Source organism: Cyprinus carpio, chromosome B11 (genome assembly GCF_018340385.1).
Source record: "Cyprinus carpio isolate SPL01 chromosome B11, ASM1834038v1, whole genome shotgun sequence".
NCBI lineage: Eukaryota > Metazoa > Chordata > Actinopteri > Cypriniformes > Cyprinidae > Cyprinus > Cyprinus carpio.
The window spans coordinates 24,230,894-24,243,381 of NC_056607.1; the positions used below are offsets into that span (position 1 = coordinate 24,230,894).

The 12,488-nt window shown below is 35.4% G+C and overlaps 1 protein-coding gene across 1 annotated transcript in view; it reads right to left on the reverse strand.

The window, feature by feature from the left end:
* LOC109065499 (LIM domain-binding protein 1) overlaps positions 1–139 on the reverse strand; it is a 24,079-nt gene extending 23,940 nt beyond the window's left edge. Inside the window, 1 exon segment of the mRNA XM_042734683.1 lies at positions 1–139. This exon segment is cut by the window's left edge and continues 17 nt beyond it. Within this exon segment, the coding sequence (XP_042590617.1) occupies positions 1–11 (11 nt within the window). The 5' untranslated portion in view covers positions 12–139.
* Between the last annotated feature and the right edge of the window lie 12,349 nt (positions 140–12,488).

Consider the following 12,488-nt stretch of genomic DNA (forward strand, 5'->3'; position numbering starts at 1 on the left):
CCCACCGACATCTTCTCACATCCCCGTCGCCGGAGCCGCGGCCGAACGCTGGAACACAGACGAAGAGATTCTCCTGCTGCTGCTGCTGCTGCTCACATGGGCGTCTGTTTCACACACACACACACACAGCAGCACGGAGAGCCAGAGAGGGAGGAGAGAGTGGAAACAGAGAGAGAGAGAGAGAGAGAGAGAGAGAGAGAGAGAGAGAAAGGTTAAAAAAAGATCCAGCACAAAGGAATGAGAGAGAGAGGCAGCACCGGAGCGAGACGCACGTAATCTCTGTGCGCTGGACTGCACTTCTTTAGCTTTTGTAGTTCTATGTACGTGTCATTCGTGGTTCAGTCAGTTTCCAGCTCAAAGGCACGTGGATCACTGTTTATATCACCATTATCAAGAAGCATCTGATTAATCCTCTGATTCAGGGATTTTCCATCTTTTAGATGCCACAGACCCCCAAATACGATCATCGTCACATCAAAGACCCCAGACTAAAATGTACAAGACATCTATATAGTTTCACCTAATTATACTGTGAAAGATGTGTATTATAAATATGTCTAAAATATTATTGGGAAAATATTTAGCTTCTATGAAGTTACTGTTAGCTATTTATTTTTGTATTTTAACTCATTTGCTTTTTTATTATATTTTTAAATCATTCATGAATTTATTCTTTTCATCTTTTTTTATTTATTTGTTAGCATTATTTAATTTAATTTTCAATCTTTTATTATTTAGTTTGTAATTTTTTATTTATTTACTGATTCTAATTTAATTTTTGTTTTTTTGTTTTGCATATTTATGACTAATTACTTAATCTTTTCTATTTCTTATAAATGTTTAATTATTATACAACTTATTTTAATCTTCTTTATTATATATTTATACATTCTTTTATTTATTTACATATTTTAATCAAATTTTATGTATTTGTTTATTTCTATCAATGTATTTTAATACTTTTTACATTTATTTTTTATTTCTATTACTTGTTTATTTTTAATATAATTGTATTTATTTATTTGTTATTGATATTTTGTTTAATTACTTTTTTAATTTAATTGTTTTGTACATTTTTTACACTGTTTTCCTCAAAACTTCTCTGCGGACCCCTAACACTCCCTTGCAGCCCCCGATTCCTAATTCGTTTGCTCTAATTAATTTCTTGGTATGCCAGAAATTAATCTAACGAATCAATTAAAGTAGCTACCAATATTTTTCACAAAATTAAGACAATGCAAAAACATTATTATGGCAGAGTAAATCAGCTTTGAAAAACTTTTCTTCATTTTGCGACTAAATCATATAACCACTTGATGGTCAGTTTCATATAAGACTATAGAAGAATAATGGTACATTTAATAAGAGTACAATATATGTCTTTTCTACATAAAAATTAGATTTTGCACATGTTACTGCTCACTTTGTAAGCTTCTCAACTCTGCTTTACTCTCAAATGTGTATAAACATGAAATAAACAAGACATGAACATATAATGTTATTAGTAACTGCACTTATTAATGCAAAACTATATTTGTCATATCTGGGGGCTGGGGGACAAAAAAATAAAATAAAATAAAACAAAATAAAATTAATAAATAAATAAAAAGTAAAAAATAAATATATGCTAAAAAATAATTAATATTTTTTTTTCAATAAATTTTTTAAGAAAATATTTTAGTTTTTAAAATATGCATTTCCCACCCTTTATTCAGTCTCTCAGCTCCTCCGTCTGTCTGTCTGTCAGTGCTGCTGGAGATAGAGACAGTGGAATAGAGCCCATAACAGGAGAAACAGACAGAGAGAGAGAGAGAGAGAGAGAGAGAGAGAGAGAGAGAGAGAGAGAGAGAGAGAGAGAGAGAGAGAGACAGCAGTGTCACCATGGCAATGTGGCAGATCACACGTGCAGGATCACACACGCACATAAACACACGCGTGTTCGCCCTTGACAGACAACCAGCCAGAACACAACCGTACGAGATCACTGTTAATCAGAAACGCTGTGATTGGCTCTTGGTTTATCTGACTGAGGAGAGCACTGATATGGTCATGACTGCCCCGTCGGGGGTATTTGGGTTGTAATGGGCAGATTTCTCACGCGTCATCAGAACTGCAGGCTGCGTCGGAGATCTCAACAAGACACAGTCACGTATTCTGCGGAATAATTAGCTTCATATAAAACAAAAGTCAAGGGTGCGACCTCATTTATGGTTCTTCACTCAGCCGAGTTAAAGCTGCTCTAAATACAGCGTCAAGACACAATGCTGCATAAAAGACTGACTGAATTCTGACTTCTAGTATTACAGTATATTGTTGTAATTACTGTGTGAATGCCGCCTCTGAGCAGCACTGAGAAACACATCTAAATGCAGCTTCAGAACTAAATTAGTAATTCTGAGCTGTTTTCAAGTGAATTATTAAGTTACATTTACATGAGAAGAAATTTACCAAAATATAAAGACTTGAGAAAAGTATATTTGCTTTTAACATATTTGCTTTTAAACATCTCTAAATGTGTAATTTCATATTTTTTAATAACTTATTAGATTTGTCTTATTTTATTATTTTTTTTATTAGATATTTTATCTAATTTTGGATATCTAATGTCCATCTGCTCTATTTAGATTACCTGTGCCGTATATAATACTCAGTTAAGCTTTAAAAACATTAATAATTTAATAAATGTAATCTTAAAATTTAAATCCATTTTTTTGTGAAGACTAAATTTATTTGCAGCATTTAATATAATTGATTTTAGTTTTTAGTGTGCTTTTTTATTTTAATTTTTTTTTTTTTTTTTTTTACAAAATAGCTATAACATGCAAATAAAACCATCTTATCTATATTAATCAGACTGAATATCAGTCAGATTTCTGAGAAATGTTTGCAGTTTAATTCTCCAGTAATGTGTCTCAGTGAGATGAGATGTAAATGATCCAAACATATAATGCAGTGATTGAGAGATGAAGAAATAAAGGCTCCTCAGAAGATGTGAGATGTTCTGGAGGCTTGTGAAGATCATTCCTCCGCTGAGGAACAGTGAAAGTAAAGCTTCTGGAAACAAACGCTCCTCAAAAGATTCTGATGATCAGATTTGAGACTCTAAAACATGATTGATGGAGAATCAAGTAAAGCTGAGCTGCTTCAGTCCAGTAAGAGTTCATCTGGAAATATTACTGCAGTTATTCTGATGTATTCTGAGCGTCACATGCGCGGCTTTTGTGTAAACTTGGCATTAAGTATCTAGAAACGTGTGTGTGTGTGTGATCCTGTACCTCTACAGCTGTGATCTTTTTTAAAGCTGGTTGTCTCTCCTGTGTCGCTCTGTCAGGTTTCTCTGCGCACACGTTAATCTCAGAAAAAGACTGTTTCCTTTACATGTGTGTTCTCAGCTCTCTCTCTCTCTCAGGCTGATCTGGGATCAGATGATTGCACCACCACACATGACGGAGCAGCTTTTAGTAACTAGGCTGGCGTTCTGCTGCCAATAGCTGATGGGGTGTCAGGTTAAAGGTCAGGGGTCCTGTGTGTTGACTGATGCTCTCTGCAGACCAAAACACACACACACACACACTCACACGTCAAATGATATGATGAATAACACACATTTTAAAGTGACAGTTCATTGTTAACTCACCCTCAAGTTGTTCCAAACCTGTATGAGTTTCTTTCTTTAAAAGAAGAAATTCTGAAGAAGATTGTAGTGGACCAAACAGTTGACGGTAGCCATTGACTTCCACAATATTTTCTTCTATACAATGGAAGTCAATGGCTACCGTCAACTGTTTTGATCCTTATAACTAGTTTTGTACTCCAGGGTCACATATTAGTTTATGAACTTCATTGCAACCCAATAACAAAGAGAATAAATGTTAAACAATACACTAGTGCAGTGGTTTTCAACCTGTGGGCCGCGGCCCCCTAGTGGGTCGCGATGTTATTGCAGGTGGGCCGCCAATTATTATTAAAATAAATAATAATATTGTTAATATATGTAAAAATGTCAATAACATAATAACATCATTTCATATATATAATTAAATAAGCCACAGTTATTTTCTGTTCATTGCCAGTTCATTCTAGGGCTGTGAGATAGAAATCGTCATAAAATCACGATTTGAGCGTGCGCGATTTCTAAATCGCTTTATAGCACGATTTTCCGCGGCATGACCTCCCGCAGTATGCCATCCGATCTAATCAGAATGCAATGCACCTAGCGCGAGAACAGAACAGACTGGGAATATACCTACGTAACTCCAGGTTCACACACTGTCTGTGATGCGCCTTTTTTCCGAGCCCATGTTAACAGATCAGAGCGTTCACACTGCACGCGGTAAAAGGCTAGAAATAAAAATGTGCGAAAATAATTCATATCTAGCACATGAGAATAGAGAGAGTTGTGAGTGCACAGGACGCAGTTTGAGCGAGAGAAGACACGTTTTAAGTGCGCGCACTTTCTCCGGGCGAGAGCAGCGTGTATCTGAGCACGCGCGTCTGGTTTTGTGACAGAGCAAAAGAAATCTGCGTGCGGACAGATTCGCGCTCGCGCATTAATTTAATGTGCTTGCGCGTTACATTAATGCGCTCTCGCTGCTGCTTCTGCACCGCACACACATACTATATACGCACTGCAAACGGAGTAGGCCTACGTGTGAACCTGTATAATGTATAACAAATCTATTTCAACACCTGAGGCACCGCTACAATTAATGAGCTCTATGAACAATGTATGGCAGAAAAGAAAAAAAGTCCCTGGACACAGGATTTATTTATTTATATTTTTTTTGCCATAAGTCTAGAAATTTTGTTACACCTTTACTATAGTGATTATTTTGACTTATGTCTGTTCTAGAGACGTTACAACTTTTTGATAAAGCTCTAATTGGTTTTTCTTTTGGAAATATGTTTCAAATTCATCCTGAATGCATTTATGACTGTAAAGCATATCTGTGTGTGTCAAAAACTGTGATTAAAATCGAAATCGCAAAATTGATCAAAGAAATCGCGATAGGTTTTTTTTTTTTTTTTTTTTTTTCATTTTAGGCATTGTTTATTTAATAAATACAGTTAACAATCTAGCTTCTGAGTACTAAGTTATTAACCCAACAATAGCGGGGTCAGTTATTTTTTTTGCAGTGGGCCGCGCAAACATATGTGTTTGGTTGTGTGGGCTGCGAGTTGAAAAAGGTTGGGAACCACTGCACTAGTGGAAGGAAATTAAAAGTGTGTGTGTGTGTGTGTGTGTGTGTGTGTGTGTGTGTGTGTGTGTGTGTTTTCTCTCTTCTACGTTTCATTTGAGAGGTTTTCTGGGTTTGCTGGCAAATCCTGAGAGGCCACAGACACTGGAAACGAGGGACGAGGAAAGAAGGCACAGGAGGATTTTATGTGTTTTCTGGGTTTCGTGTGATGGAGGTGAGTGGTTCTGGATGTGTGTGTGCAGATAATGGAGATCTCTCAGGAGAAACGGCGGCAGCAGGGTCAGGATTGATCCGGAAGGTGACCCACTTTCACGGAGCTCCCTTCTGCTTCAAACAGCGCTCGGCTCGGAGAGAGAGACACCAGAACACCTGAAGACAATGCTCTGCTGACTGCAGAAAACAGGACTTTAATGTGACACACTATAACACACTTTACTGAAATTAAGATAAGTTGTTGTTTATGCACTGGCTAATTTTACATTCTGACAAAATATCCAAGACACACATTTAAGTGTTTATTTTAATACACGTTGGTCAATAGCTGTACTATTTTGTCTAAATAAATTAAAAAATAAAACACTAAAAACCAAAATAAAATATTTTTAAAATCTACACATGAATTTAGATTATAATAATAATAAAAATGCATATTCGAAAAGATTACATTTAACAGTGTTATTAATTTATTAGTGTTTTTATAAGATAATATAAATGTAAAAATGTGAGAGATGTCCAGTATACGCTAATATATTTAATATTGACTTTTAGCAATACATTATGAAACAAAGCAACTTTTAAAACCAGTGTTATTTGTTAATATTGTTAATTGTTTTTGTTAATATTTTGAATTAGATTATATTTTCGTTTTTCATCTTAAATTATATAAACTAAATAAATAACATTTATATATTTTTAATTATATATTATATGTATATATTACATTTTATATTAATTTCTAGTATTTAGATTTAGTCTAGTTTATTTAGTTGTAGTGATTTTAGTACTAAAACTAAATTAAAATTAGAAATGTTGCTTTGGCAACTAGCTAAAAAGAAACAAACTGAAGTGTATTTTTATTTCATCCTAGTAATGTCGAGACTTGAGAGAAAATTAATAAATCGTTATCCATAAATGTCTACCTGACAAAATCGACCACTAGATGTCGCTCTATTCCGTCATCCTAATTACAGAAATCAAATAAAATATGAGCAATAATAGTGATTTAGAATACCGTAGAACAAATCTGAGATAAAACGCTTAGGCGGCAGTTGTAAGTTGTTGCCTGGCAACTGCAACGACGTTTTTTAAACGAATTCTAAGCGAACTGTCATTTTCCCGGGAACCTCCGCAGCACGTGACTCACCCGGCGCCTCGCGCGCAGCCCCGCTCTCCGAATATTAAAATGGCGGCGCCGCATGGCTTCGAATCTGAAGTGTTTGAGGTGTGTTTTGTAGGACTGTGGGGTTTAAAGAGCGCAGCAGGACTCTCAGGTCTTGTATATGTTTCTGTTGTTTATCTGCAGGTGTATATATAAAGAGGCTGTGACGTTGATCAGATGTAGAAAAGACGCTTCGCGCGTGAACACGTGGACGCCAGCGCGTGCTCGAGGCGGATGTGAAGTTATACACGCGCAATAAATCTCGAGAAATGAGCTTTTGAGATCTTGTTAACGGCTCAAAGGTGGTTTGGTTCGTCGATCGATGCCGTTTAAGTGTTCGATTGAGACTCTTGATCACCAGTTTTAGGTTTTAAACTGTTTAAATGATCGTACCCCGGCAAATGGATATGGCGTGGAAATATAACTATCAAAAATTAAATATACTTTGTTATATCGCTGCGTGTTTGTATGACAGCTTCTGTACTCAGTCAGTATGAAACGCCATTAAATGAATGAATGAAACGAGTCTTCTGCTCGTGTTCATATTTGAATGCATGAATAAATGAATCATTAATTATAACTGAAGCTTATCTTCACCGTCAGATAACGCTCACGCATCTCAAGTGACGCTGACGTGTCTCACGCACGCGGGCACGCGCGCCAGTCAGTCTGACGTGATCATACTGAATTTAGTTCATTCTCAGATCAAGTTTGAATGAATCGAACTGAATTCGTGTCTCACGTGCTGCAGTGTGAATGAATTTGAGTGTTTTGCAGTTTGTTCTTTAGTCTATTCTCGTGAACTGGTATACTACTGTGCGAAAGTTCACATTTCTTTTGTTATATACCGGATTTAAAAATTTACACTTTTCTTTTCTATTAATTATTTATTAACTTTAAGTTTCAACACTTAATAAAATATATAATTATGTTAACGTTATATTTCTTCATGTATTGTTTTTACTGTAAAATAGTAAATCAAATAAAACATGAAGAGTTAATTTGCAAAAATAGTTAACTCCGTTTTTAACAATTTTCAAAAATAATGTTTTTTCATTGTGCATTCCAATTAATCTCAATTAAACGGCTGTTGGGTTATTCTGATTAGGTTAAAAATACAGCCAACTCATGCAATAAAAACAAAATAAAAAAATATGATTTTTGAAAATAAAAAACGGAGTTATCTGTATTTTCAAACAAACTCTTCATATATAAAATGAAATGAATTGTTACTATATAGTTAAGAAAATTTCAGTACTTGCAGTTGTATTGTAATAATTGTATTAATTTTTTTTTACTATAATTACCATTGTGGCAAATTTTTATATGGTTCACAATATGAAGTTTTTATTTTTTGGGCAAATATTATTTACAATTTATAAACACAATGCTCTTAGTTCATTCGCACTGTAAATTTCGAGCTAGTGTACTACTGAAAATTGACGAATTTTTAATATGCATATTTTTAAAATGTACACTTTTCTGGTTAAATAACAGTCTGGCTACATACAATTTAACTTTTAAATTAAATTAAAATTTAAATTTATGCATTTTAGCAGACGCTTTATATCCAAAACGATCATTATAGTGCATTCAGGCTATCAATTTTTACCTATCATTTAATATATATTTAATATATATTTTTATTAAATGTTAATTATTTAGTAGTTAAAATGAGAAATATGATGAAATAAATTTGACATTTTATAGTTTATTTCAGTCAATGTTAGTTTGTTTCTAAAATGTTTTTTGTGGTTGTAGCTTTATTTAGTGATAATGACACTTCTTAAAACAAATGGGAGTTATGTAAACAACTGCATTATTGAAATGCAGAGTAGAATAAATATTTTGCTAAAAAATAAATCCAAATTTTTTGACCAAATCTAGTGTACCAAACCTTTTTAAATTCAGACTGTATTGTAATTATTTCTATTGAAACTATTAATTATTAACTATAATAAAATATACATCGTTGATGTTACATTCATCTGTTACTTCAGTAAAATTAGAAATCCAAATGTAAGAAGCTTTCAGTATCTTTTTCTGATTACAGTTACAGGAAATATGACTCAAGTTCACGGATTGTAGGACTGTTGTAAATCCTCATCATAATGACTTTACAGCTTTGACTTTACTGGAACATAAAGGCAGAGGTTTATCCTGCAGGGTTTGAATCTGACATGTTTTTTTCCAGTTTACAAAAAAGCTCTCTTCCATAATGTACTTTAAATGCGGTAACTTTTCATGCACTAATTTTGTATTTAATATACTAAAAAGTGATTTCTTTAGTACTTCGTAGGAATCATCTAAGTGTACTCAAATACAGAGATAGTATATTAAAAAGCACATTTTAGTTCATATTCATATATAGCACAGCTGAGTACACTACAGCAGATTTTGGCAAAAGTGGATTTAAAAAAACATTTAAATTCAAGTATCAAAAAGTTATAGAAAGTTTAAATGTACTGTAAATAAAATGCGCTATATTTAATTTTATTTTATTTACTTTATAAATACTTTTACATAACAGGTGTTTTTTACTCTAAAATTGGTATAAAATTAAAGCCTTGTGTTTAAATAAGTTATGTTCCAAATTTGAAGTTGATATGAAAAAATTGAGGTTCCCGTGAGATTGTATTTAGGGGCGTCATACCACAAACAGTGCGCCAGTCCAGGAGCCATCAAAACTCCTTTGAATTTTTTGTTTAATAGTGAATTTTTCTCTAGATTTCTCTGTCAATTTTACTTCTATCCTCAAAATAAACCAGCAAATATGAAATCTGAGACTCAGACCTTTCCAATGATATGTTTGTTGCCAAGATTATAAAAAGTTTTTTTTCTAAAAGACCGTAATGCATTTTGTAATATTGACACCTTGACTCCGCCCACTAAGGGGGAGGAGAACCGTCATAAGATTTTAAAGAGTACCATTTCCATGGTAACGCAAATGTCTGATTTCAAAAATGGTTTTCACAGGATGAATCTTGGGCTATCTAAGCTTTCAAATGATATGATGCAGTAATTTATGATGATTACTAAAAGATTTTATAGAAAAAAAATGGACCAACAACAAAAAAGAGCGCCAAGCGTCCCACAGGTGGGACGGTGACAGTTAAGGGGTTAAGGAAGTGTACCTTTGTCACCTGCGTTGTGTGATCTGTTTTATCCGTAGGTTGAATTTGTGAAACGCGATGTGTTCCCCGTCTTCGAGGCTGGATGTGGGAAGGGATCGTCACTTCATCACGATGACTCTTCACGGAAGCCTGGATCCGTCCATTTTATCCATCTTTCAGGAGAAGAGGCTGTCGGAGAGCGTGGAGAGCGAGGCGTCGCTGCTGTCCGCTCTGACCGAGATGTTGGACAGCGTGGACGTCGAGACACTGTGGTGTCTCCATTCGACACGCTGCCGGACACGGAGCTCTTCTCGGCTCAGGAAGGGTTCGGATCACATGGTTAGTCGACATGGACAGGGATGTAACAAGTATTAATTATCGTGATTATTATAAACTGTCTCGATATTATCGCTGTCACAATGCCAATGAATCAACCATTTAGTGATAAGTATGCATAACATACAGGAATGCCTGACAGGTGTACGTGAGGCATCCCCACAGATAAAAAATAACATATATTACACGATAGAGAACAAAATCGACTTCAGTTTTTCTTAGTTAAGAACATGGCTGGCAGCTCTTCATTCTGACTCTCAAAGTGCATTAAATAGAGCAGAAATTTAACTTTAAAAGGGTACAACATTTCATTTCTTTCCAATTCTTCATTTGTCTTTTTTTTTTTTTAAACATCGCAATAAATATCGTATCATGGACTCTTCGTAGGGCCGCGACTATATATCGTGGAGATTGGGGAGGGATATGTTACATCCCTATTGTTTTAGTGTTTCAATATACGTAAAACATTTTTCGGTATGTTACTTTTGTCACAAAACGTGGTTTCCGTCACAGCTCAGGAATGCTGCTTCCATTTTGAGGTTCGTCATCACGCGATCGGCCCTCAATCTCTTGCATCAGCAGCCGTAAAGAAGGCGGAATCAGGAAGAGTACGTTTCCCTCGGATCGCTTCAGTTATTGACACATGTTTTAAATGATGTTTAAATACAATTTACAAGAGAACATTAAACATTTTCAAAACATTTGTACGTATTTGCACGTGGCAGAGGTACAAGTAGGTTTTTTTTTTACGTAAAATATATGCTGAATAAATAAAATTATTAATTAAAATGTTTTTCAAGCAAGGTTGTTGTACTAATCAATTGTTGGTCTCAATGTTTTGTGTGTGTCTTATATTGCCAACTCTCCTGCTATCCTTCTTCAGGCGGTTGTGATGGTCAGACAGACAAGTTGATGACGGACACCGAAGGTCTCGACAATTTAGTGACCCCAGAGTGAGATTTCAATCCTTTCGAATCTGTGGAGACCCCGTCGCCGTTTAGTGACCCAGCGTGAGGAAGGGGATGCCGGGAAGCACTTGCAGATTTAGTGAGACACATGCATCCGTACTGCATCAGGACAGAGAAAGAGACACGTGTGTCTGTGGAGGAGGAGGAAGAGGAGGAGTTTGTTGATGTAGAAGGTTAAGGGAGGGTTGGGAAGGGAAAGTTCGGGAACATTCTGGAAAAGTCTTGAATAGAATTGAAGTAAAAAAGTGGAAAGGAATGAAATGGAAGAAAATGCCACAACTTCAGACCGGCGGACCGCTAAACCGCAGCTGCGTTTAGTCAAACCAGCGATGCAGGACACGGGTGAAGAAAACCGTAGGACTTTTGCGTTAAACTTAATCGCCGTCCGTTCACGATGGTTCCATGCCCCGACTGAAGAGGAGACCTCTCTCCTCGTCTAAAACCGACCATGCAGCTTCCTCTCGAGAAGCCCAAAGGGGGCGTGCTCAGTCTAGACCAGTACCGTCTCCTCAGACAGAAGAAGCCACCTCCGGAGGAGAAACCGATGGACTCTCGAACCAAATGGCCTTCGCTTCCCGAGCCTCCCAACGAGCTTCCGCCAATCCTGCCCAATCTGGACTCCGAACGCACCTTCTGGTTAAACCGGAAATTCACCTCGATTCGCCAGCCGCGGGGAGTCACACGTCCCTCTCGGAGAGACGGCAGGAAGGCTGTAGAGCGTCGCATCGACCCTCCAAACCCAGTTTTAGTGCCCTTGAGAACCCACACGAAACACAACTCTCAGCCTCAGAACCAGATGCGGTGGTGTGGGTGGTTTGTTGTGAAGAGGGTGTCGCCGGTCGTCGATGTCTCTGAGGTCAAACCCGAAACGGTCATGACAAGGAGACCGAAGCAGACGACGTGTGGGAGATAAACGGTGAGCAGACTCATTCATGAAGATATGAATTTGGTCATCTCTTTATGTCAGATAAAACCCTTACAGAAATATTTTGTTTCTTAAATAAGAATATTAAAACTACCTATTTAGTTATTTCAGCTAGTTGCCAAAGCAATTTAAGTTAAATAAAAGTTTTCATTTAGTTTTACTTGATTGATAAAACTACTAAAACTCATAACTGAAGATAAAACTACTAATAAACAGTAATTTCTTTAAATAACAGAAACTAATAAAAATGACAAAGAACACTCAACGAAATTAAAATAATGGAAAATAGTAAACATATAATAGAAACTAATACAAATAAAAAAATTAATAAAATTAGCTACTTGATTGTAGTAAAATAACTAAACAATAAAACAAAAATTAAAATAATCTTTAAAAAATTAGATTTTTTTAAATAACAAACTAATACAATGGGGAAAACTAATATAAATATAAAAAAATATAAAACAAAATTAATTTAAAATATTAAAAACTAAAATAGAAACTAACTAGACTCATAAAATAAAAATATTATATGAGATATAAATATATATAGTGATACTAAAATATATA